Source organism: Lepidothrix coronata, unplaced genomic scaffold, assembly GCF_001604755.1.
Source record: "Lepidothrix coronata isolate B3197 unplaced genomic scaffold, Lepidothrix_coronata-1.0 Scaffold107, whole genome shotgun sequence".
Classification (NCBI taxonomy): domain Eukaryota; kingdom Metazoa; phylum Chordata; class Aves; order Passeriformes; family Pipridae; genus Lepidothrix; species Lepidothrix coronata.
In genome coordinates, this window is record NW_016690287.1 from 2,330,414 (window position 1) to 2,358,000 (window position 27,587).

The 27,587-nt window shown below is 37.7% G+C and overlaps 1 protein-coding gene across 5 annotated transcripts in view; it reads left to right on the forward strand.

Annotated features, from left to right (window-relative positions):
• The window catches only part of EPS8 (epidermal growth factor receptor pathway substrate 8), a 136,812-nt gene that overhangs the window by 67,711 nt on the left and 41,514 nt on the right, over positions 1–27,587 (forward strand). For 4 of the 5 annotated variants that reach the window (XM_017823945.1, XM_017823947.1, XM_017823949.1 and 1 more), the window contains exons 3-8: positions 11,653–11,743; positions 12,839–12,912; positions 22,467–22,534; positions 24,509–24,670; positions 24,864–25,013; positions 27,354–27,436. In XM_017823945.1, coding sequence (XP_017679434.1) covers positions 11,682–11,743; positions 12,839–12,912; positions 22,467–22,534; positions 24,509–24,670; positions 24,864–25,013; positions 27,354–27,436 — 599 coding nt within the window. In that variant the 5' untranslated portion in view covers positions 11,653–11,681. Of the gene's footprint in view, positions 1–1,550; positions 1,661–11,652; positions 11,744–12,838; positions 12,913–22,466; positions 22,535–24,508; positions 24,671–24,863; positions 25,014–27,353; positions 27,437–27,587 lie in introns of those variants that run through there. The other variant, XM_017823948.1, reaches the window with a different exon arrangement.

Here is a 27,587-nt window from a genome sequence, read left to right on the forward strand (position 1 = left end):
TCTATAAACAGAATTTAATCACTGGTGCAGTTTTATAACATTTCTTAGTTGCCTAACAGTGTGGGAGAAAGCTCTGTTTATACAGGCCTTTGTCCCTCAAAAATTTTCTGTGGATGCCCCTTCTGTAGCATCTTTTGCAGGGCTCTAATATTTTCTAGCCATATGGGTGTAACCAGGAGAATAAGGCCATTGTGAAAGATAGTTTTTAAGACAACATTCTTCAAGGGCTGTCTCCATGGGTAATCCTTCTTATTCCAACTGAAGTAGCTCACTTCATTGCAGTATCATTGCTGTTCAGAGCTGAGCAGCCCTTGAAGTCTGACAGTTCTGTTCAGCATCATGTATTAGAAGTATCTCCAGTGAGTATCATTTGTGCAAGATCCCCACGAAGTAGTGACTCAACTTGAAAGATAAAGGCCTAATTATTTATTCTTAGGTCAGTAGGAGGGTAACCATATCTTTGAAAAAAAAGATTTTAGGTGAGTATTTCTTAAGTAATGTTAAGATCACTAGAATCACCTCTAGAACAATTCTTGAAGGGCTTGGAATTGAATGGTGCAGTCAGATTTCCCCAGCCTCATCTGTCACTCCTCCAACCAGGAAAAGATCAAAAAGCATTACCTCATATGGCCTCTTAGCTCCTTCCCTTTCTCCTTTTCACCTTCCCACCCACACTTATGTCACACACACTTATTTCTAGTAGAAGAACCAGTTGAAGAACAGTGAATCCATGTTCTGAAAGATTTTGGAAAGTTATCTGCCTTCAAAACCTGTTGGAGCTTTACAAAAAAAGAGCTCCTCTGAGGTTTCCTGAGTGCAGGGTATCCTGGGCTCCTGACCCAGACTGAGGTTTCCATTGGGAAACTATCTGACACCAGTATAAAGAAAATTTTACGTTGAAAATGCCTCAGCAAGTATTTTCAGTTGAAGAATGAGCAAATTGCAATAAAGTACCTGGATTTAGCGTTTCAGAATCCCTTTCTAGTGATAGTTTGTTAAATTTGTCTTGGTAACCAGCAATGACAAATTCCTGGGCAAAGTTATTTTGTGATATGTGAAAATTCAAACTCCATGATTAGAGGAAATTGGAGCCAAAAACATTTTGCACTGATTACAATTTATCTTTTATAAAAGTTTCTAATTTTGTCATCTTTAATCACTGGATGTTTGCTGGAAACCTAGTATGTGATTATAAAGGCCTTAAATTTTAAAAAAGTGTAAATGCTTCTGAAAGTCAAGCCTGTAAACTTGCCAAGCCTGGGCATTCACATCAGAGACTGCTTTTGGAAATGTGAATTTGTTAATAGATTTGGAGGGGGGAAATCACATTTATGCATTTGATCAGGTAATTTAAAACAAAACATCAAAAATTTGACATTACCTAAATGTATGTTTTCATCATGGTAATGCATGTAGAGGAAGGGCTTGGCCCAGATTAGTGGATGAGAAGATTGTATCTGTACAGAGAAACATAAATAATTGAAACTACAAAATCAGAGACATGAAATGCCAAAAGCTTAAATCTATTTTCTTCCCGCAGATCGTGGAATCTGTTATTTTTTTCAGTCTATTTTCTTCCATGAAACAATTGCTGAGTTACCTAAGTGCACTGTAAATACTGCAGCAGGGTGTGACTTCAGTCAGCTGTGACCTCAGTTCATTAAGTTCTTTTACATTTGACTCACTTTGTGCTGAATAATTGTAGCCTTAATGTGGAATAATCAGTTATGCTTAGATGTTTAAGATAGTGCCTTTTGTTTACTCGCTGGATTGCCATATATTCTTTTTGGGTTATGTGCTCGTTAATGCAAACAAAAACTGATGCCCAAGATTTTTTTCATGATGCAGACAAGCATCTCCAGCTGATGCTTGGATGCAGGTGAGTTATTGTGTGTCTCAAAGTGCTGAGAACTGCGTAGACTCTGGTCAAGGTCACGCATCCCACTGCAGTCATGTGCCTGTTTTTAACCTCAGGTGGGGGGAAGTCGTCCTTGAAGTTTATTGCTTCAAATTCGTGGTTCAGAAGGAAGAATCATCAGGGAAATTCTGTATGATATTAGAGTAACTGGCTATTTGACTTCACACTACTGTACAAGCAAACATGTCACACGGGTCTTCTCACATTTCTACGTTACTCCACTCTGCTGTGGAGCAGGAGATGATTTTGGATTACTTGATTGGTGTCAAGGAGGTATTTCAAGAAGAAGGGAGAAAAAGAAAATGAAATGTTCCCTTGAAAAACATTTTTTCCAGTGCATATTTTTTTATGACAATGAAATAATGGTATTTTTTTGACAATATTAAATTGAGCATCTCAGTTCACTTGGCAGCACTGAGTGATTGGCGTTCTGGGTTCTTTCTTTGTAAAAGGGTTTGTAAAAGTCTGCTGGTGCTAGATCTTAGAATAGCTTATAGTGCAACTTATTCTCCGATTTTATTTAAAGTATAATTTGTTTTCTTCTGTCTTTTCTTTCTTCTGCCTTATTTTCAGAGTCTCTATGGTAATTAATTAAGAGGCAATAATCTGGATGGCAATTTAGATATACCAACTTTCAGGAGCAGCATTTTCCCCCATAGATTAAACACAAACTATTTTTTGTAGGTCTCAGAGTTTGAAAGAAATAAGATCCCTGTAGCACAGGGTAAATTTTGAGCAAAACATACAGTTTTCTGTTGCATATATCTATGAACCAGCTTCAGAGTCAAACCTCTGTGCTGAATTAGGGCATGGGTTTGACTCACAGGTATTGGCATTGTTGCTGCTATTCACCACAGCTTCATAACTACGTGGCTTTGAGGACAAATTCTACTTCTTATATGTTTTATGTGTGTATGAGAAGTGAAAACCTGGTCCCTTTTAGGAGACATGCTGGCTAGATTTGGAATTAATTCAAATACTCTTCAGGAATCATGTATTAATGTAATACTTTCATATATATATGATGTTGCAATTACATTGAAAATATTTAAATATTCTAAATATTTAAATATATTTAAATTACTTCTGAAAATATAAACACTTTACCAACTTTTTGTGTGTTGAAAACTTGTCTAATCACCAAAACTTGTGATGGTGGTGTTTGTTTTAAATCATGTTACCTAAAGCCTTGAGCTTTTGCATATCAGCCTTGTGAAGCCTTGTTTGCACATTATTTGATTTAGTCCTTCCCTAGGGAAGTTTGAAGAGTTAGTTAGCATTACTAGAGTATGTGCTTGTTTGGTAAGTTTTAAAAGTTTTAGGTTTTCTATTGAGATCTAATGTGAGCTTATCTTTCAGCTCAGCATTGCTAATTTGCTGTGGCCTGATCAATAACATTTCAGTCTTAAGTATTTGTTCAACTTCATTTTTTGTTTTCACTGAACTGCACGGAAACTGCCTTGTTAATGTTTTTTTGGTTTTGTTTTTTGGGGTTTTTTTGCACCATATAGAAAATTTGAATCTTACAGTAAGATAAAGAGCAGGAACCCTTCCCACAGTATATTTTGAGGCCTTTCAGATATATCTGAATTTGCATTCAGAGCACTTTATTGGTGAAAGGTGAAGGTTAAATTAACAATGCTGTGTCATCAAAGAATGCCATCAATGGGTGTCCCACAGTGGTGTGAAGCTTGGCTGTTTAAGGTGATTGGGAAGCCAGAGGATGTTACTTCTTCTTAACTTTACTGACATAGAAATTTGTTCGTCTTTGGAACTGGCTGATGGACTTTAATAGAAATGTGCCTTTGTTCTGATTTATTCTTTGTGCTGCCACATTAAGCATAGGTGTCAGCTGTGTGAGGCATTTGTGTATGGCTCTTTTTTTTTTTTTAATAGGGGTAGAGTTGAAGTTTGAGTAGGGAGCAATAAGAAAGACTTGCAATGGGAGTCATCTCTTGCCATGTCTGAACCCACAGTAACTGCAGTGTGTGTGTGTGTGTGTGTGTGTGTGTGTCTGGCTACAAGGTCTGCAAAACCAAAACTGAGGAAAGCAAATTTGTGAAATCAAGAATTAAATCTTGCCACAATTCTATCAAACTAAATTAGAGAGGCAATTCGAGCATCTTGTCCTTTTTTTTCTCCTCCTCCTCCTCCATGTTAATTTTAATGGTATGGTTAGAGTATGTCATTATATAGTTTCAGTTCAGCTTTTGTTATGAACTCTACCACGCCAATTTTTAATAGTGTCACTGTGTCATGACACAGCTATTAACTTGCAAATAAATGTGGATAGGTGGTTAATAAGCATGTTTCATTTTGTCAGCTTGCAGCAGTAAGCAGTATTTCAACTATGTTGGAAGTTCTTTCATTTTTTGGCCAGAATGAGAGGAAAACTTTGTCTCAACCTAAAGACATTGTCTTGTTCATTTTTATATACTTACAGTCCCTCCACAGTAAGTCTTATCATTTACTGAAATTTTTGCAAGTGATTCAGTGCAAGAAATTGTTGAGAAGTATTTCAGCAGCTACACTCATAGCCTGTTTTCAATGTGAAGGGAAAATTATATCCAAATTTCGTTACCTTTTTGACATGTGTTATCTTCAGGAAAGCATGATCATATGGCATCTGGGTGGAAGCACCCTTTTCACACTGTTTCTTGCTGAATTTTCTGCTGTCTCCTTTAAACGTGCACATTAGTATTATAATATTTTTTCTAAATTTGCATTTCTAAAGTAGAGTTGATGTCTTGTCGGTTGTACACTGCAAACTGACTTTCAAATTGGTGTCTGGGGTGCCCTCTTTTGAAATCTAACTGTCTTCTCTGAAGGATGAGGTAACAAAATATAAAAGGAAGTAATGACAAAAATTCCAAGTGTGTGAAGAAGGGAAATACAACTGTGATTTCTGTGCTATGTGAGCAGAATTCACCAGTGAGTGGTTCCAAGGCAGTTTGGGTTTGTTTGGTTTTGGTTTTATTAAAAAAAAAAAAAAAAAGTAAAGCAAACACCAAAACTACCAAAAACCCAAACCAGAACAAGTTTTGATACATCTCTTTTCAGGTGGAGATACTGAGTGTGTTGTAGTCATGCTGGAGTTCAGATTTATGAGTAAAAATAGTATCCTTTCCTAGCTCAGTACTGTACTTGAGGTAAACCTATCAAAGATACTAATTTTTAGGGTACATTATAATCCCTTTTTTCTACTTCCCTCTACAAATTCCTTCATATGCCACAGACACCTTCCTCTTTTGACTGTTCTGTATGGATGGAGGTTGTTTGGGGTTTTGGCTTGTTTTTTTTTTCTTTTCTTAGTGTTTTTTTCTTTTCTCCTTTCATTTTTTCTTTTAAGCAAGAGACTGGTCTTCCAGCTCTGGTGGTACATTCTGCAAGGTCTGCATAATGATCTTGATCTTGGTAATTAATACTCATGTTGCTTTGGATGAGGTATTTAATTCTCTAATTAAAAATAGCAGTGAGTGGTGGCTTCAATGCTTGGCATATTTATTAAAGTTCCTTTGTTGCAATAGGGATTTTAAGTCTTTGAAGCTTTTGTATATGTAAAGCTATTTTGTTTTCTTTCTATACAGTTAATTATAAATCACGGCCCAGACCTGAGTTAAATAAATGGAAATAGGTTGCTATGCCACAATAAGAACCTGTTTTCAAGCAGGGTCTTTATTAGTGTGTCAATAATGAGTTAACTCTATGAACATAATCTATCTGAAGTTTATTAATTCAGTTCTTCCTGTTGGTCTTAATATTTCTACCCTTTCTTAAAATAAAAGATAGCTATCTTAATTGTATTGTTAGAATATTTTCTTAAGAGTGAATCACTGGAAGATATCACAGTAGGAAAAAGAAGACCTAAAGGACATTTTTTATCATTTGTTTTTCTAATAGCAACCTTTTCTTTTAGCTAACAATTATTACTCTGAAGACAGTTCTTGCATTAACATATTAAGTCTTCTATTTGATTGATAATTATGACACCAAATTTTCTTAATAAATAGGAATATTGCTAATGAATTTAACATAGGACAAAGTCTTAACAAAGGACTGAGGAAAAAAGTACTAAATTTCAGAAAATGTCAATGAAAATCAAATCACTTTTTGGAACTGGACAAAACAGCATTGATCAACCTGATCTGCTGCACTGCACCATGGAGGTGGAGGTGAAAACACTTACAAATCCCTCCTCCTGGGCAATGCTGTGTGCCTTGTCCTGTGGTGGTGTCCCCTGCCTGCCCAGAGTTGTATTCATTTGTCTGTCACCGTCTTTAGTTGCTTGAAATGCTCCTACACCTGTGACCCCTTACACAAACAGGTAAATAATAGTCTGGGTTTAAGTTCAGCTTTCTGTAAGGAGTGAAATTCGGGGAGGAGGTGGGGTCACATCCAGTCTTTTCCTCCCCAGTCCCAGGTTTCTTTGGCAGGAACCCCAGTTAGCTGACACTGCATCCACCAGAAGTGTTCTTTGGGGGTGCACTAAAATCTAAATGTAGGATTTAACTTAGTGCAGGTTTGTATAAGCTAAAACACAGTGTAATTGGTGCTCGTGGCCATGCTGGACAACTGCTCTGAATCCAAAGAAGACCTCAAAGTTAACAGCATTTTCAAAATGATGTTACTGTGGCTATTTTATTGGCATGTTTGCTTGAAGTCCTAATGCTTGGACACAGGAGTGTATACTCGAGTATATATATTCCTTTCTCAGAAGTCTTCAGCCATCAATCCTCATAAACAAAGAGTGGCTTGAGAGGGGCAAAGGGGACAACAGGCGGTGAATCAAGTCCAGATGTTTGTGTTGAAACTGCACCACTGGTAGGGCCTGGCTTTCAATTTTCTCTGTGATTTTTGCTGTCATCTTTTTGACCAGCCTTTGGATGCTCCAATCCACTTAATAGAAAACCGAAAACACTGCAGTGCAAAGCTGCTGCCGGTTCAACCAACAGCGGTTTGTCTCGGAGAAATTCTGATTTCAGTGTGCTGAGGGTGTAAAACCTCTAGGGATCACTTCTGAAGTATTACTTACTTATGCATGCATGTGCATCTCGGTGTTTATCTCAAGGCAAGGTGTTGAAGTGCCAGCAGAACTCGTGTGTTTGCTCTTGGTTGTGCTCTGAAGCAGGTCCCGAAGCAGAGGGCAGCAGCAACATTTCATGTGGCTCTTCAGGACGTATTTCTGCCAGGAATTTCCAATTTGTAAAATTTGTGTCTGGAGCAAAAATACAAATAGGAGAGTGATGGGTCAGAACAACAAGGAGATGATATTTAAACACTTAGCATGAGTAGGGAAAGTGTGCGTGGGTGAACAGGTTGCTGTTTGAGAAGAAACAGATGAAAACCAGCAAGTCATGCAGCAAGTTAAGTGGGTTTTGTACATTCTGTAGAACAGCAGTGCTCAGTGCTGGGGGATAGCAATAAGGAGCATTTTAATTGATGCACAGTGAGGTTACAGTGTAGCATGGGCATATCGAACTTTTTTGTTGTTTTTGTTCTTCCGTAATATTTTTGAAAGGGAAAGGGTGGAGGGAGAGTGTCCTCATCTGACATTGCTACTTTGTCAGACCCACTTCAGAAAAGTGTTACCTTGTGGTAGTTCACTGGTGTTTGTTTAGGCTGGAGCTGCACCCTGTGCCTGCTGCTCTGGCTGGGGAAGAACTCTTTGGGGGTGTTGGGAGCACAATGGCATAACAATGGCTTTTCACTAACAATGCTTTCTTAATTGGTAAATAATTATCATTCCAGCTGTTATTGGCTTTCCTTTTCCTTCCCCTACATCTTTCCTTAACCCTTCCTCCTCCATAATTTCTAAAATACCCAGGTCATTATATGGTTTCTCTTTTTGTTTCCATATGATGTTGTCGTCTGCCACTGGGTGGGACTGATGGCTTCAGGATGAGCAGAAAAGAGCACCGATCTCTGGAATATCTGATTTTCTTAAATGAAATATCTGTACCTTTCTAGAAAAGGTGTGTGTGTGCGGGGGTTAAATAAATTGAGGGGGTTTGTTACTGTCAAACTCCTGGGAAATTAAATGGCAGGACAGGCGAGTTGCTGATGTGTCAGCCTTTTGCACATGGATTGCGTTGCTTTCATCAGGTGCCACACTACAAGATGAGGAAGACAAAGAGTATTTTTGCATTTGGACATTTTTTTAAGGATGAATATTTATGACTGATATAATCATGTTGTACACCAGTATGGTTCTCCCCACGCTTGGGATTAGACGATCTGCAGACTACTAAAGAATCAAAGTACATCTGTCTCAGAAATGGTTTGTCTGTTATAAAGGCTGGACCCTTGTCATTTGCATAGCTGCTGACTATCAGTATACTGATATATTCAAAAATAAAGCCCATGGCAGCAGTGGAGTGGATTTATTTTTGTTCAGTCTCTAATCCTGCCAGAAGATAATTTAGTGTTTATTTGTGTTTAGAAATTTCATATTTGTAACCATTTTCTTACTGGTTTTAATAAAATAATATTTTAATATATTTAGAGATAAACACCTTAATATATGTCTTGTTATGCATTATTATTTTATCTCTTTTCTTATAGTTCTTTTCTTCTTGAATTCTTACTTAGTTTTCCCAGTTTTAAATACTTCTCTTTCCGAGTAGGCTTGATTTCTTTGCAGGATCCTGAGACATGACCATTTTTGGCCTTATTCACAAGTAAACTGTTGATACTTCAGGCCTACTTAAAGAGGGATTGTACAGTTAATTGTGAAGGATGTTTATTTTAAAGGCTAGGACACCAGAGTATGCTGCTGTGAACTGCTGGGCTGAGGTGAAAGGGAAGATTAAAGAGGAAGCGGAGTTTATTAATAGAGGCCTGGATGACAATGGCTTTGCAGTGTGCAGGAGTTGCCTTTTGCTACGGGACTGACTGGTTAAAAGAGATGAAAGAGCATTTGAGATGAGAAATACAGCAGAGAAAGTCATACAAGTCAATAATAAACAAAGCACTGCACATTCTGTTACCCTTTTGTGGTTTTTCCCTTTTCTCTGTCATGCCCTTAATTAAAAAAAAAAAAGATTTTTCCTAAAATGCATTTTTCTGAAATATTTAGGTTGAAAGATATGAAATTGGCTTATAATTTTAGGGAACCCTGAGTAGCTTTCTGATGCTGTTATAAATATACAGACTAATAATAAATAATTATGGTAAAGGGTTTGTATTCATATTCAGGACCTTTCTTGAACAAAGTGACAGAAGCATTGCATAGCCTCTTGAAATTGTCGTGTCAGGGTAGTTGTCTTGGCAGTTCAAAAGAATTGGAAAATTGCATGAGGGGCAGGAAATATTGTTGGCTTTGCTCAACTTTCAGATAGCAAGTCGTGTTTTGTTTGCACATCAGCTAAAACTGACTAAAGCTTTTGTGCTTACTTGGCAGAACAAGCTGCTTGCCTTTTTTTTTTTTTTTTTTAGGAGTAAAAATTTCTGAATTCTGCTTTTCAGTATCGTTTCATTCAAAATGCAACTTTGAAGCTGTTTATATTTACTTTTAGTGGTGTTATGTGTTACAGTGGGCAAGTATTTAGTCATCAGATATGTTTTCTTTCCCCGGTGTGAAAATCTGCTCAGCTTCTTTGCTGCTTTAAAACTCAGTGTGTCATTTGGACTTCAAAGGCTCAAGCTTGAAATTCTAATGTATTACATTCCTTCTACTTAAAATTTCTGTTTCACCACTTTCATAAAATCAAATGGAATACAAATACAAACCAAGTATTTGTCAGATTAAGATGTCAGAGGAGAGGAATTATTCTGAGTTTTAAACCAAGTTGTTTTTTTTTTCCCAGATGTCACTTTAAAGCAGATAGTTGCAGAATTTTTTATAAATGGGGCTATGAAAAAGATTACAAATGATAGATTATGCCAAACAGAATTATTAAATAAGTGTTATCTTAAACAATGTATGCATGGAAAGTAGAGGATATTGGGGATACCGACAAGCAACGGAGATAATTTGTGTAAATGTTTTGGATCTGGTCACTCTTAGGAAGCTAATCCCGGGGTAAACTGTTAAGCAGGGCAGCAAATTGGGCATTGGTTGCAGATGATAAGAATTAATAGCAGATAGGAAGTGTTGAAGAGCTTAATTGGCAGCCTGAGCTGGAGAAGAGCACTGGGAGTAGCCTTGGCCCATGGAGTCACTGAAACAGAACAAGGAGTGCACAGTGACCTGGCAAATTCTGCTGAGAAAATGAATAGTTGTATCCTTTCAAGTCATGGGACAATTTCAGGATGCTTCCCAAAGGTTGTAATTGCTAATGAATCGAGCAGCACTCGGATAGTAATTTACTGGAGACAGTTGCTAAGGACTGCACTCTATAAAAAGCAAGTGGGATATGATATATTTGTGGGGAAATGAAAGTACAATGTAGGGATGTCACTACAGAGGTTTTGCAAGGAGCAATCAAAGATTTAAAAGAAAAGTAAATAAATATTAAAAAAAGTATACCAAGCCAAATTACTAAGTATTTAGTGCCCACTAAAGGCAACACCGTCCTTCCACATGATTTCACTCAGCATGTGAAATACAGCTGGGTTCTGGTTAGTTTTGCTAACTGCATCTGAGGCAGTCAGGTGTTCATCAGGAAGGTATAAAAACCACCGTGTTCTCTCAGTACAGAAGACTGAAAGCAGCTTGTTTGTCTCCTGAAGTGGCAGAACTGTTTAGAGCTGAGAACAGATTTTGACTGTCGTTTCACATGAAAGGGGAAAGCAGCAGAGTATATGTGGGGGCAAAGTGCAGTAGGTGCTGCAGGTCCATGGGCTGCTGCTGCTTTGTGGAACAGGAAGAGAACACTGAAAGTGAGGCAGTAAAGTTGACTCAGCAATTCAGAAGATAAGCTGCTTGTAAGGTGGCCTTAGTACAAACAAAGCTGGTTGTGCTTACTTTGGAAATGAAGCTTCTGTTAGGTAAAAATTATATCTGACATACTTTTGACTGTTTTGCAGAGTTAAGGATTTTTTTTTTTTTCTAATTAATGACTGAGATGTTGAGAAATATTCAAATTACATTATTCATGTATATATGTAAATGAAAGAATATTTACCCGTGGTAAATTTGAATATGAATTTGAATATGAAAGGGTTATGAAAGTCGGTTTCCATAGTCAGTTTTAACTTCAATGTGCATGTTATGTATTAAAGGGAGAAGGCATTTTTTTTTTAAACTGTTTTATCATAGCCTTTTCAGCACTGCTTTTATATGAAAGATTTTAACTGGCATGCCAGACTTTCAGGATGTTAAATGCTATTAAAAAAAAAAAAAGAAAAAAGAAAAAAAAAAAAGTTGCTTTTTTAAGTCCTAAAAGGCCATTTCAGAAGTTTCAGTTGAAAGAAATGAACCGAAGCTTGAAATCAGGCTGGACTATTAAAGTTGCCATTTGGAATATCTTGTCCACTAATGCAGTAGATGTTGTTCCATGTTTAGTGAGCCTTTTATTTCTAAAGCTATTCCTAAAGACTATTGCATCAAAAATAATAGCTTTGTTCACTAAATTATAAATTATTTGAAGCAATAACTATCAAATTGCAACTGGGAGAAGTTCCATAACAGGTCCTTAAGGCATCACCCTGATGCAGTTAATAACAATTGAGCTTGTTGATGCAACTTCTTTCCCCTTTCAACCATAATTTTCTCATTATGTTTGTATTACGTCTGTGTTGAACCTTCATCTTTTAAGAGACTTCAATTCACGTGCTGTTGTTTCTTTTCCCAGGTCGTTTCTCCCAGTAAGCGACGGTGAGAATGAATGGACACATATCAAACACCCCTCCTGGTGGATATGGAAGCTATTTTCCCCAAATGAAGTAAGGTTATGCCTTTGATTTTCCTTTTATGGACAAAAAAAAAAAAAGTTGTATTTTCTTCTTTGAGCTTTCATTTCAGACAGAGCTATAATTATTAGATCACACTGGAATTATACACAGTTTCTGTAAAAGCTTCCAAACCATGGAACCAAACAGACAGATATCACCTGACTGATTTTTGTATTAGTGTAAGGATAAAGCTGTATTACTGAATAGACTCATCTGGAACAGAAAAACAAATTGCTGTAGCCGTAACATGCTTACTGTGTCACTTAGAGAGGTCTTTGTGTGCCTGAGATGTTTAAGGGTTAGCTCTGAGTGAATGCATTTTTTTGCATAAAAGATGAGGCTGCCTTTTCCATCTGTGAGCAAATGCTGTTTCCCAGTAAACAGAACCCAGCAACTGTTACCTGCAAGTGTTATCTTGCCTAAGATAAGAGGGTGATCCCTGTATCATGAGCATGGCATTAGGCTAATGAGAATTTACCTGTCTGATGCCAAAGGACATGTATTCCTATATGGAGCCTGACATCTGTGCTATCCTTTGCTTCTCATATTGTTGTCCCTTTAGGGTGAGCTCATATATGACTCATTCTTGTTGTTACACTAGAAGGAAGTCGTCTTGCCTTTTCATTTGTTGTAGACAATTATAGTTATTTTAAGTCTTACGTTAAAAAGAGTTAAAATTGTTAAAAGCAATCAACACTTGTGTATGCAGGAAAAAAAACCCAAATCCTACCCAAGTCTTTGGCATAGTCATTATTATTATTATCATCATTATTGTTGTTAATATTGTTATTATCATTATTTAGTGATTTTGGTTACTTACATTATGGTGGTGTCTATGTGTGTACCACACCTCAATTGTGCATGATGTTGTATTAATGCAGTAAAAAAGAGGTCAGAAAAACTTGCAGCCTAAGTGAAACATTCTTCATTGTATTCATAGCACAGAGCAAATATTCCATACTGTTACCTCTGTTACTAATGTTGGAGGCATGTGTAGTCCTACACAAGGAGAGGGTTTTTTTCAGTGCCTCTTTGTGTGTGCCAAATACACCTATACAGAATTTAATCAGAAATGCTTTCTTTCAGTGGCTATGGCTCCCCAACGTTTGCTCAGGCAGAGAGGGAGCAGAACTCAAGAACAAGTGCGAAAGCTCTTTATGGTAAGACAGCAAAATTCTCTGAACTTCTGTGCTAAATTGTTGCTTGAATATTGATTGTGATGTCGTGCTGGAAATATTTTGGACACATTAATCTGAAGGTGTATGTACACACACATAGGTGTCTATGTCAACTAAATTAAATAAGAAAGTGATTTTATGCCTACTAAAACAAAGCTAACTAGAAAATAGTTTTACTAAGCAGAGAACTCCCCCCTGCTCATTTTTAAGACAGCAGTGTGTAAAGCATTTATCACAAAACTAGGAGTGATCCCATAGCTAAGGTATGTACCAGGGAGAAGGCATTCAGGAGCCTAGCTTGTGCTATAGGTTTGATTCATGACCTGTGCTGTGCCCTGCCTCCCCACATTTATCCCCTGCTAGCAGAAAAGGGATTTACAATATTATTCTTCTTTCACATGAGGATTTGATGGAAATTAGTTTTGATGTAGCAGATTTGGAGTCCTGTTTGGTGTGCTGTTTTCAAGAGGCTTTGTGACTGTCAGATGTGACATTACAAATGCCTAAACGCTGGTGCACTTACCAACTACAAATGCTGGTATTTGTCTTGGCTGCACTACTCTGTAGCCTAATGCCAAATCACTGTGCAGGCAGAATGTAGTCAAGTTCCCTGCCAGCCAAATTACACCGTTTTCAGGTCATCCTCCTCCACTGTGAATACATCCTGCTGATAGCTGTGCTGGTAATGGAAACAGAAGCAGCAGTGAGGCTGTGAGATGTTCTGCTGTGTAAATCTGTGCCTGTTGTTAAATGCTCTTTTGGAAGTCAGTGCAACTGGTGAGACTGGAAGCAGGAGGTTTGCAGTGAGAACCTGGTCCTGTGCAGGACTCCTGACACCTCAGCCTGCTCTTCCCTCTTGCATCTGCCACCTCTTCTGCTGGTTAAACTGGGAAGCTCAAAGAGCAGTGGCTGATAACTGCAATGTGCCAAATAGTAACTGATCTTTTCTCCCTCCTGTTTGGCTGGGAGTGACCTCAGAGGTTAAGGGAGGGATGGCAGCATGATTTAAAATCTTAGAATTGTTTAGGTTGGAAAAGACCTTGAGGATCATCGAGTCCAACCATTATCCCAGCACTGCCACGTCCTCCACTGAACCCTGTCCCTAAGTGCCACATGTACATGTCTTCTAAATACCTCCAGAGACTGTGACCCAGCCATTTCCCTGGGCAGCCTGTTCCAGTGCTTGGCAACCCTTCTGGTGAAAACATTTTTTCCTAAATATCCAATCTAAACGTGATGTTGCATGTGAATCGTTGAGAGTTTAAATTTACTGTTTTTTAGTGGTGTGCTACAAAAGTCAGTCACTTCACATAGTGCTGAAGGCAGGAACTGCAACTGAGGAAAATTCTGAACTGATCATTTTGAACAGTGATTTCTGCATCCTGTATGGGTTCACTCAACAGACTGATTGCAAGTGTTGACAGAAATAGTAGGTGGTAACAGAAACAAGCAAGAGACTTTGCGGGAAACTCTTAGCAGATTATTTCTTTATGAGATGTTATGAGAGTGTTGTGATTTTCTTCTTCATTTGAAGTCATCATAATTTTTCAAGAGTACATGTAGCAGTATCAGTGTCTTAACCACGTCCTTTAATCTTTGCGGGCTTTTAAAATAATATCTCTCTGACCTTTTTCATATCAGATGTGATGGGATAGTCATATATCAGTAGAAGATGGGGACAAGTGAGTAAAAGTGATGTATAATGGCAATCAGCCTTTTACTTCCAAATTACTTAATTGAATTCAGGTAGTAATTGAAAATGCTTGCCATGTAACTACTGTGTGGTGGCTCCTGTAAAATTAATTGTTGATCTTAGTTCTCTTCTGTTGCTGGTAGATGTATAACAAAAGTGTAGCTGCAGTTGCCAGGAACTGAGTGAAATAGAAGACTCAATTATACCGGAGCCCCAAGTGAATACATATTAGCACAGCTTTTAGAGTGGAGTTTGCACATTTTACTGCTTCTGCTCTGTTTTATATACATAAATAATTAGGCTGTCAGTATCACCAAATATATGAACTGGAGAGAACAAGGAAAACACCTAAAACCTTTCTCAAATTCAGGGCGATTATATTTTTATCTAATTTTTAGCAACTAATTTACTATTCTGCTGCATCCCACATTTGCCTCTTCTTCCTTTGTGGTGTTTAAGGCTTTTTGTGCATGCTGTCCCAGAGGGTGGAAAGCAGTTGAGTGATTTTGGAATTGTTAAAATGTGTTAAAAATGCTTGTTATAAAATATGTTATTTATAATTAATAACTAAAATATTTTATTTTAGAGTCATGAGACTGAAATCCTATAAAGCAGATTGGAGGCATCTTAGCTTTCTTTTTGCATTTTATGTTATGTACATATATATTAAATGTATGTATTTTATGTGAATAAAGCTTATATGTTTAATAGATTCACTGGTAATATACTGGAAAATATAATTTTACTGCAAAATAAAATGGAGTATGTTTTTTTGCTTTGATAAAATGTGACAATGTGACGTTAGCAGCAAACTTTGTCCATGACTAACTTCTTTTCTTGGAAGACTTTGGAGTGTCATTTGGACTAAGCTGCCTATCCATAGGTATCAAAAAATGAGGATGGTACGTAGGCTCATAATTGACTGTTAGATCTTGAAGTCAATTTCTTGCAAGTGCTGTGAAGACTAAATTAAAATAATAATAATAATAGTAATAATAATTATTATTATTATTACTACTACTTATTATTGCTGTTGTTATTATTACTATCATTACTATTACTATTATTATTACTATTATTATTATTATTATTATTATTATTGTTGTTGTTGTTGTTGTTGTTATTATACATGTTTATGTATATATATACTCACAGGCATGTTTGTGTCCTGAAGTTTGTCTCTTAACTCTCTGTGCTGAGGTGATTCATGATTGTTTAGGTTGGCCACGGTGCTATGGGAAATGAGGCTGGGATTTTACTGGTGTTTCTGACAGTTCAGTTAAAAACTAGACCAGAGCCATCACTATCTCTGGGGCTATCTGATAGCGAAAACTTCCTTGCAATTGCCTTTTTTCCTGTGTCAAATGATCCCTTTGTTTTCACTTACTTCCTTCCTGAAATGAACTGTTTTCTATTTGCACAATAAATCTCCCAGTGAGCTGGGAGGGAAGGTGTCCTCTGCACATTCTTATGGGGCTTATTTCATCATTTACTTCCTGATCTTTCCATCTCAAATGGGTTTTGGCTTGTACTGTCATCTGTTGTTCTAGCATTGGCTTGTCCATCTGTCTTCAGCAGCTCTGCTTTGTGGAGAGAAGTTGCAGCATCATTTCAGGGCTGTGATGGGGGTTTGCCAGCCAGTGACACAGTGTGGAGCAGCCTCATTTCCCGGGAAGAGAGAGCCAGTGGCTCACTCCAAATTGTTAGATTATTTTACAGCGCAGAATTGAAAGATGCTGCTAAAATTGTCTTCACACCGCATGAGAAAAGACTGAGTGTGTTATACACTGTGTTTATATTCTCATAGCTGTGATTAGGTGCTAGAAGTGAAATTGCCTGTTACTTTTGCATTGTTCAAATACCTCATTCAGAGCAAGAACTGTAGTGTAACAAATTCAAGGGAATCACAAACAGATCATAGACGAGTCCTTTGAAAGAAGTTATCCATGTAACATGCTTGTATTGTTTAATAGTCAAATGAATTAAATTGACAATTGACTTCTAAACAACACACTTTCATTGACAGCTAGTTCTACACAGCCATCATGTTATAAATCTCTGGAAGTGACAGTGTTTGCTCCTCTGAAAATGAGACTTGTTTTGAACTCAAGTTTTGACCTTTCTCCCCGGATGTTCAAGTCATGTCTCCTGCACTTTGCTCTATCTCACGCTGAGTTTTTCCAGCTGCTGCAGTAGATTCTTAAAGGGCTGTCATCAATTAGTCCAGCACAGATACATGGTGGTAAACTAAGCATTGGGCTTTTCTGCTTGATGATGTGTTGTAATAATTTATACAGTTACTTCTGGATCCTTAGGACAGCTTGTGAGGGAGACTGATTCAGTGTCCATGTGGATTGCCATCAGACTTCAGAGCTGTGTCTCTTTGTACACTGCACAGACAATTTCCAGTTGGGCTATGGAAGGGGAAGATACGGAAGGTACAGAAGGGTAAAGGAAAGGATGAAGATCTACCTTTACCCTTCTTTGTATTATCATAACCATAGCATCAATAACATTTATTACATCTTACCTGTGCAAATATTTGTAAGACACTGGTAGGAGTCTAGGCATCAATATTCCTCACTTGCCTTTTAGGAACTGAAAATTTATTGTGCCTAAATATAGCCCTAGCCAGCACTACCCATGCTTCAGGTCATGATAAGACACAGCCTGAGATCTTTTGCTTCTGGTAGGAATTTTCCCTACCTAGATAAAGACTTTGATTTTTCTCCCTGTGGTCTTCTGGACAGTGGCACAGAACCAGGCTATGGTAGAGTTTATTAAGCAATTTTGTAATTTGCCATATTGCTGCACCCCCTTCCAGTTGGAAAATGGGTGAGACAGGACTCTAGCTATGCCAAGGTCTGTTCATAGCAATGCCTCAGTGAACCCTGGGCAGTACTGTTGTTTTTGTCTGAAACTGTGGAATAGTTGTCTTTCCAAAGTATGAAATGATCCTTCACAGAAATAACTGTGAGAGCTCAAGAGTTCTTGGTGTAGTGGGAATAAGGACCGAAATGAGTGATGGCAATCTTCAGACCTATTTATCTGTGCCATGTTCTGTGTAGTGGTATTTTTGACTTGGCTAAAAGTCTTTGGTTAAGAAGTTGCATTTTGTTTTCTGGTGTTTTAGATGCTTTCAAAAATGGTCTAAAATCAGTACCTTTTAACATGTTTTTGAAAACAGAAACGTGGTCTTTTCCTGATGATTGGTGAATTCAGTAATTTCACAGAACATGAATAGCAGTAACATCTGTCCCTATCAGTCAGTGGCAAAAACACTAGTTTCCATGGGTCAACATTTCTGTTCCTCTGGAAGTTTTAGTAGGTGGTAGATCTTATATTCAGGACCTATGAGTGAAATGTGGACCTATGTGCTGCTTTTAAGTTTATTGTCATTGTGTTGTGGAGATTTTATTTTAGTCAAATTCCCCTGGGCTGCATTTGCTATAGATTGTGATTAAGAATTTAATTGAAGTATCTTCTGCCATGATTCATTGATTTTTTTATTTTTTTTTCTTTTACCAGAGGGAAAATCCTTTGGTTAAATGGTGTACAACACACCAGCAGAGTTTGAACTAACTGTGGTATTGAGGTTGTGCTGTATTCTAAGTAGTGGATGTAAGAGCTGCAGTAAGTAGAGTATATAGAAAAAAAAATCAATAGTTTTGGTAGTTTTATTCATCCTTTGATAGTTTTATACATTGTATCTGGAAGTCTCTGTTGTATTTCACTTTAGCTTTGATACTCTCTCTGTATTTCACTTTAGCTTTAATAACCTCTTCATGCATGAAGGGACCCGTGAGAGGCTGAGATTGATTGGGAGGATCAGGAGAGTGAAACAAAACATGCAAAACATTATTTTGGTTTTGGTGTCAGGGTTTGACCCCAGCCAGCAACTGAGGACCTACCCATTTGCTTGCTCATTCCCTTTGTCTCCTCCTGTAAACAGACCAATGCCCAGACTGCCTGGGCAAGAAGTTTTTGGAAAGACTACCCACCAGTTTTATTGCTGATCATGACACTATACAGTGTGGTCAGATGGGATCAGCTGTCCCAGATGTATCCCTTCCCAACCTCTTGTGCACCCCCAGCCCACTCGCTGGGGCAGCAGAGTGAGAAACAGAGAAGGCCTTGGCACAGTTCAGCAGCAGCTAACTGTGCAGATAACATCCTTATGTTATCAAGACTGTTTTGGTCACAGATCCAAAATGAACTCCATCCTAGCAAGACTCCACTACCTTCAGTGCATCTGCAACTTCTGTTGCTTTTTTTCCATATTAAAGTACGTGTTACTTGCATTTGAAGATAGTGTGATAAATCAGGAGATGTTTCGGAGTTTCTGTAAAAACAGTCAGATTATTATTGATAGATAATCTGTCAGTTTGATATGTGAAAGAGTTGGGAGATGGAAGCTACATTTTCAGAAGAATGGCAATGGGCAACTCTGTAGGAAAAGAAACAGAAGTTGTATATGGGTGAAAAAGACTGTGAGGATCATGTGCTCAGATATATCTGACTTGGAAGTGGAAACACAGAAGTGTTGAAGGAAGGAGCAGGCAGTCCCTTATGTCATCGAGATAAAGGAGGACAGAGAACAAGTTTGCAGGCTTATAACAATTTTCCTAGAAGTTCAGGGCAGTGGAGCACATCAGCAGGAGGGGTTGCAAAAGGCTTTGTGGCCTTTCTGATGGCAAGATGAGAACTTATGGAGGGTTTAGGTAGAGTCTGGGACAGGAGCCAGGCACTAGGAGAAAGCGGAGTTTGAGATTTAATTTTGAACTACCAGCAAAAAAACATGGGAGAGGGGACATGTTCTAGATGCCAGTCTTTTCTTATTTCCTTTTCTTTTTGACCTCATCCAAGAATCATAGTGTATCCTGAGTTGGAAGGAACCCACAAGGATCACTGAGTCCAACTCCTGGCCCTGCACAGGATAATCCAACAGTCACACTCGCACCATGTGCCTGACAGTGTGATTCAAACACTTCTCTGCCAGGCGTGGTGCTGTGACCTTCCCTGGGGAGCCTGTTCCTGTGCCCAGCGGTGTTTTTTTGGGAGAAGGGCCTACAGGATAACAGGAAATGATGGTTGATGCCCCAAGCTTGTCAGTGTTTAACAGGCATTTGGACAGTGCCCTTAATAACATGCTGTAGCTTCTGGGCAGCCCTGAAGTGGTGAGGCCGTTGGACTGGATGATTCAAATGAAATATTCTGTTCTACTCTAAATGATAACTCAGGTCTCTAACAGGTTCTCAAACTCATTCTACCCTCATGAAAGAAATAAATTGGTAAATTGGAGTTGATCTCAGTATGGACTGTCAGTTGTTGTTTTGTTTATTGACACAAACACTGATTGACTTTTGTTAATTGAAAATTTTATTGAAGTTCTTGTGACCATTATGTTATAACGCAGAACTAGAGGGGCTGTCCTTGGCTCTCAAGTGTAGGCAACCACAGATTTTATTAACATTCAGAAAGCTCCCTCTCTCTTCTGTAAACACTCTTGTTCTCAACATGGCATGAAAACCTTTCTGTCATGTGTAATTGTGAATGTTGTGCTGCTCTGTGGAAGAAGATGTGTTAATCAGTATCACAAATGGTTTTGGAATTCCTGTCTTATCGCAGGACAAAGTTTATGTGGAGCAGAATAAGGAATGTCTTGCAACACTTAACTGTCTGCTTTTTAATTCCTTTGGAGCCTCTACATATGCCAGACTTTCTTTCTTTATTTGAAATAACTCCAACTATTATTGTTTGCAGCATTTATAAATCTTACAGTGGATGTAAAGTTTCTTACTGTTTAATAGAATAAAAGTTATATTTTTGTTCACCTGAAAGAAGATAATAGCAGTCAAAACTGAATATTTGATACATTGTTAATTGAAACAAGGGTTTTTTTGGTTTTTTTTAAAGCATATATTCTTACTGGACAGCATTTAATTAGCATTTACAGTCCATAGCAAAAGACTGTTAACTGATCCCCTTAGAGATGCAAATAATTCTATGGGATTAAACTAGATACTGCTTTTTAATCCCCTTGTTTTGTTAGGAACAGATGGACTTTACTTCTTCAGATCATCATCCAAACAAAAAAAGAAAGGTAGCAAATCAGACAGTACTGCTCTACTGACTGGTGTGCATGTGTGTGTGTATGTGTGTGTGTGTCTGTTGTGGTTAAAAAGACCATCAACTAAAAAAAGTAATTTAAGTAACATGCTGCAAAAGCAGAAATGGTTGTTACAGTTGGAATCAATGATAATCCTCTGCCTTGGGATTTCAGAACAATGGATAATGGAAGTGAGATATCTGATTCGAAATTTCCACACACCTAGCTGAAAATTCTGATAATCTGTGTTCTTAAATTCGAGTGTTTGCACTGCACACTTCTCTTGCTAAAAGAAGCTGAGTAGCTGCTGTACAGGAGCAGGATGGCTCTGTTGCATGAGTGGAGTGGTGTTTTCCACCATGGGGAGAGGCTCTTCTTCAAGTCAGTGACCTATTTCAGAAAATGTATTGTTTTTCATGGAAGTTTGTTTTCCTTGAGAAGGGGAGAGATAATGGTATGTTTATAAAAGGTGACAAATGCTTCTACAAGTGATGTCTGAAAACGAGGGCATGCTGTCTTTGTCAGCACCTGGAATTCCTGCATGAAGGAACCCTGGTCACAGAAGAGAGTTTTGCAGTGTGGCTTTTGTGGCGTCCTCACTGCAGATCTCTGTATGTCACAAACCACACACTTGGTAACATTTAGCATTTTTTTTGTTTTGCAAAGAGTAATTTAAGCTTCCTGCCAACAAAATCACGCACTATTATTTTACCTCCAAGTATTTCAGGTATGATTACATTGATTATTTTGTATGTAGATCAGGTACTTTGCTTCTGAACAAAATCAAACTGCCTATTTTAATTGAAAATCAGAAATCAAAGAAATTGCCTATTTGCAGAGTTTCCATAGACCTCTCTTGGTCATGTCACCCAGTGACTTTCCCAAAAAAAAGCTCCTGGTGTTCCAGATCAGGCACTTAAGTGGTTGTAGTGATAAAAAACCCAAACCTTCCATATGTTGCATTCATTTTTTTTCCACTTAAGTTGAAAAGTTTTTTTCAACATTCATCTAAATTCATTATTTTGTGGTACGGGTCCATGTTGTGCCTTCATCTTGCTTTTCCCCTTCCTTCCTCTCCTGGTTTAATATTAATCTGTTGTATTGAGTAAAACACAAATGATATTTCTGATTTTGCAGCATTGTGTCTTGCTGAAAAGTATTTCTGTTTAGAGATATTTTGGTGTGTATATGTGTATTTCCATGCATATTTCTACATTATTAATTCATCGAATTAAATACTTTATGAAGAAATAAGGGATGAGTCAGGTCTGTTTTGCGTGTGGCTTTGCTGTTTTGCAGATTTAACATAAGTATATGTATATATCAGAAAATACTTTTGCTTTCAAGGACACTCAATGCAAATATAGTAAGCCTGATGCTAGTTACTATATTGCTACTAAAATGGCAACCCAACTATATCCATAATCAGGCTTCCCAACAAAGTGTTTTCAGTCAGAACACTGCTCCCCTCCAGTGTCCTGACTCACTGGGATGAGATAACTGGCTTTTGTTTGCACCCACCAGCCTTCTGTTAACATTGTTGATGTGAGAATGGTCCTTGTGCTGGACTGTGTGGGGGTGGAGGTATTTTCTGTTGAAACGCAGAAATTAACCGCAGCTTATCTCCTGTTCTCATGTACACAACTTGTCTAAAGTATCTCTTGAGAAACAGTCAAAACATCAGGGTAAGAAATTAAACGAATAATTTATTCTTTCTTTTCCTCCCATCTCTAGAACAAAGGAAGAATTATGCACGAGACAGTGCCAGCAGCATATCCGAAACGTCACAGTATCACGTAGAGGTGAGATGAGCAGTGATACACCAATTACAGCCTTCAGTTACGTGCAGCTTTTTTTTTTTTTTTTGCCTGCATGATTTCTGAGGATACGTGTGCCTGAAGGCACATAGATCTTCCAAAATATCCTGCCAGCCCGAGGTCACTTCAGAATAGATTACAGTGAAATGTCTCAAATTCTACGGCTTTGCCATAATGAGCTGAAATTTTAGATACAGAAGAATGTGAGCAAAGTTGTGTGTGGTTTGGCAAACAGACAGGACTTCTCAATGGGGTATCAATTCAACGTGTTGTGCTGCCCTGTCTCTGAACCTGGCTTGTTACAAAGATGAGGTGGAGCTGAATAACACCGTGCTGTTGGCAAGGCACACTGGATTGATATTTAAAACTAATACTTTGATCAGATATAATCAGCAGAGGTATTAGAATATTCCTCAAGAGCTGAGCATTAACCCCTAAAAGCCTGAGTTAGTCTAATATACAGTAGTTAAATATTCTGCCTGCACAGATTCTTCCCCAGTATGAAGTGCAGAGCGTGTACTCACTGTCTTAAGCTGCTTTGCAGAATTACTGTGTGCTGCTGTCATATTTTATCCAGGAATAAGTATATTTAAAATAGTCTGCAAAGTAAGCCTGAGTGCCTATATGTAGCCTGTTAAGCACTTTTGAATGCAGCACCTCATTTTGTAGTCTTACTTTGACTCAAACTTTCTCCTCCTGCCATCAGGCCAATTGCCATGGTTAAAACCAAGTCTTGGTTTTAAAAAACAAGTATTTTAAAAACCAGCTCCTTTTTGCTGGGTTTTAAATCAGCTGTAAATCGTGAGATCATATGCAGAAGAGTCTTAATTTCAAGTGCTTCAATCCTATGATCAGCTTGCAAATGAAGATGTGTGTTGCTTCTTATTGCCTGTTTTACTTTGGTTTCTTTATAGGAGTTTTGGTCCTGTACTGGCATAGCAATTAGTACTTGTATTTGGAGTCTAAGCATTCCCGTGTGAGCAGCCAGTAGAGAGCTCATTTCACTTCATTTCTTTTAAATATTTTGATTATATGCAGTTTACACCTACCTTCCTCTCTGTAATTACTGAGTGCCATTATCCTGTAACAGAAGAAAGCACAGTTAATTGTATTTATTTATTTATTTTTCGGAGTTATTTAGAACACAGATGTACAGGCATATATTATGCCTGGTTCAGCTTGAATGAGTGTTATCAGATCTTCAATAAGAATGCGAAGCTGGATTTATGCTTGAATAAAATGAAATAATTTTGTGGGTTTTCTTGCATGGCTGGCATGTTGAAGGAGAAATTACCACCACCATAACGACAGGGAAGCCAGCTGAGGTGATGTTTGGGAAGCAGTGTTTAGTTTACAGACCATTAATTGAATGTGGAGAATATTCCGAGAACAAAAGTGGTTACTATACTACATTTCTACTATGTTCCACAATAACATGACTGTCCATAAGGTACCCTAGTTAGATGCAAGCCCATCCTGGTTGCCAGCAGCACACTAGCTGGCAGCCCTGGAAGAGGTGAGGACACTCCAGGTCTAGGTGGTGGTGGAGGTGCATCGGCAGCGTGTTTCTGGGAAGCTTCTGCTGGCACCTCCTGAATTCAGCTCGCCAAGAGGGACAGGTTTTCACTCCTCAAGAAAGCTAATTAAAACTCACGGTTTAATTCCAGCTTTGATACCTGAAAGATGTCAGAATATGCCTTCAAGTCTAACAGCTTAGCACAGTGAGGAAATGACAGAGGATGGCAAACAGCGAGCTAACAAAAATCAGGTGACTTAAAATGGCATTATGGACTAAACAACCTTTCTGATGTCTTATAGGTGGAATCTGTCATACACAAAGGCACTTTTATTCATGAATAATTTGCATTGCTATTTCCTGGCAGTTTGAACACTGACACTCCTGAACAATAGGAAAAATTGCAATCATAATTTCTTTTAAATGTATGTTTCATTCACTAGCACTTGACCACGTTTGTTCTGGACCGAAAAGAGGCAATGATTACAGTAGACGATGGAATAAGAAAGCTGAAATTGTTGGATGCCAAAGGCAAAGTGTGGACTCAAGATATGATTCTTCAAGTGGATGACAAAGCTGTCAGTTTGGTGGACTTGGAATCAAAGGTAAGATCTGTGAGTGACAGTCTCATTTTCAGAGAGAAAGGAAAAGGGAGCAGCAGAAAAATGATGTATGTGGGATTGAGGGCTTTAATTAGCTTATTATCACTTCCCCTTTTTAACTCATGCAGCTTTTCTGAGATCAGGACACTGTATAGTAAGGTGGTGTTTTGTGTTTCCTTTTTTTCTTTTCTGGCAGAATGAACTGGAGAATTTTCCTTTAAGCACAATTCAGCATTGCCAAGCTGTGATGAATGCATGCAATTACAATTCAATTCTTGCATTGGTATGTAAAGAACCAACCCAAAACAAGCCTGATTTGCATCTTTTCCAGTGTGATGAAATTAAGGTAAGACAATAATGGAGATCTGCTGTGACTTATTTGAATAGGGGAGATTTTATGAATTAACAAGTCCAGTGGATAAAGTCAAATGAGCTGATTCATAGAAAACAGTTCTGCACTTTTATTCTTATAAATATGCCATAAGTTTAATGCACTTATAATATCAACACTACTTAGAGTATATTAGAAAATGTAGTGTAGTACATATTGCAAGAGAGTGGTCTAGTTTGGAAGCTGAATCCTTAGAGCATGTTCAAATACATCCTTACTATAAATACTGGTTCTTGGGCTCCATAGCTGTTAATTTAGGTTTGCAAATGTGTAAAGCTCTGAAAAATGTCTATGGTTTGCATTCACACTTCTGAAAAGAACAGTTTAAAATAGTTTGAGTTATCTCAAATTTATCCTATAATGTGCAATGAACTCATCTGAGCCCTGAATCTCACCTAGTTTCCCCCCCTTTTTTTTTCTCTTTTTGTTGCTGAACTATTAAATGTTCTCTATATTCTCACCTCTCTTCATCTCTGCTCTGCTGGAGAAGTCATGAAAGGGAAAATAGTACTTGCAGGAGGGGCAAAACAAGGAAAGAGATTTGATTGTCTCTGATTAAAATATTATCTTCAAGTGTAAATTATTTTTTTTAGCATATTCTGCAATACCTCTTTATTTCCAGGGTTATAAATTTTAATTTCTGTTAGTTATTCTCTGTAATAGGCATTTCTTTAGATTCAAATGGATGATTTCATGGGGATTTTTTAATTCCTTTGTAGTAGTTTGTGTCATTGTCTTGAAACAACAGATTGCTAAATCACCCTGTGCAACCGTTTTGAAATTGGTATAATGAGGGTGGTATGAAGATGACTGGCTAATTATGTGATTTATTGCATAGAATTTGCTGTTTCAATGGAAAGTGGGATCCTGTCAGAAGTTCAGGTGGTGTTCTGTTAAATAATGCAGGGATCCCTTTTAGGGTCTGTTTGGACTCAACTTCCCAGAACGTAGAGGAGGTCTCTTTTGTTCAGACTTTCATTTTTTAAGTTGTTCCTCTGTATACAGATCTATGTACAAATAAAAATGTAGAGTATATAAGCATGACTTGGAAGTCCAGGATCTCCCCTTTCTTCTGAGGTATTGCTTGAGTCTCTGACCATACCCTGAGGTTTTTTTCCTTACCCATGAAACTGGTCTGGTTTTGAAGGTTTAGGTCTTTCTCCATTGGCTTTTTCCTGCTTTCAATTAGAAGTTACCATGAACTGCAGGAGCTGCTGCAACAAAAATTAGTTAAAATCAATACTATTTGGGGCATTCAATATTTTCTAAACAAGAAAAATTTTAAATAATAAATATCGAAGGATTAATCAAAGGATTAATGGAATCCTTCTGGGTTTAAGTTCCTCTGATCCCCTAAAGTTTTTTTCTGTTAATTCTGTAATCTTAAGGCATCCTTCATAAATATTCTGTAGTGCAATTCATTATAGCCTGAGAAGTCCTTTAATCCAAAATTCAACAAAGTCTTCTGGTCCTAGCAGAAGTTCCAATTACACATTCCTTCCAAGAAGTTACATAGTCTTATGCATTATCAGGGTACTGGGAAAGACACAGTCCTTGTAGAGACACTGACAGATTTGGGCTTTGACAGCCTTTGTAGGAAATTAATTTGTCAGCTGAAGACATGTAACAGAGCATTCTAAATCCTACGAGAAGCCATGACCTATTTAATGCAAGATCTATTAAAATAATGCTTCAGACATGCATCAAAATTTCACTTGTGGGCCGCTGGTGGAGGCATTCTGCAGTTATGGAGGGGCAGGAATCCACAGATTCGGGAACGTTCTGAAAAATTAATCTTCTGTTACATCAAAGAGGAATTGGAACCTATCATTATTTCTGAAAGGGAATAGTATAATGAGTTACTTTTCTAATTATGCTGCTACTATCTATAAGTAGTTTGGTTGCTTCTATATATAGTAGATTTTGGTTTTTTATAGCATAAACAAAATGCTTGAGACAACCAAAAATTATATATGCAGAGGAAAAAAGCAGCTTATGCAATAATGGGTGACATTAGATAATTACAGCTGTTCAGACAAATTTGGTATCTAGATTATGTCTAATGATCATGCTTGAGATTGGAGTAGTGACAAAAATACCAACTCCCAGGCTTTATTCTGTTGTTTGTTCTTTTTATGTGTAAAATAATTTGTCCCAGAACTTTTAAATAAATGTGATTTGATAGGGTATTTTCTAATCTAAAGGTCCTATACAGAAAGTGCACGAGGAAATATTTATTTCCTATATCTGGATACTCTAGACAATACCTGATGGTTTCTGCTTCTGTCTCTTTAGGCTAGCTTTATTCATGAAGATATTGAAAGTGCAATCAGTGACAGCAAAAGTGGGAAACAAAAGAAGAGGCTTGAAACGCTGAGGTAAAAACCTGACTTCTTGACAGTGTATAGAATCAAATAGTGTGACAGCATTCAGAAGCTCTCCAGGTTTGCCTGCTGTATTTTGGTTTTTTTGTTTTGTTTTGTTTTGGTTTGTTTTTTTTTTAGACTTAATAATATAATTCCAAAGCCC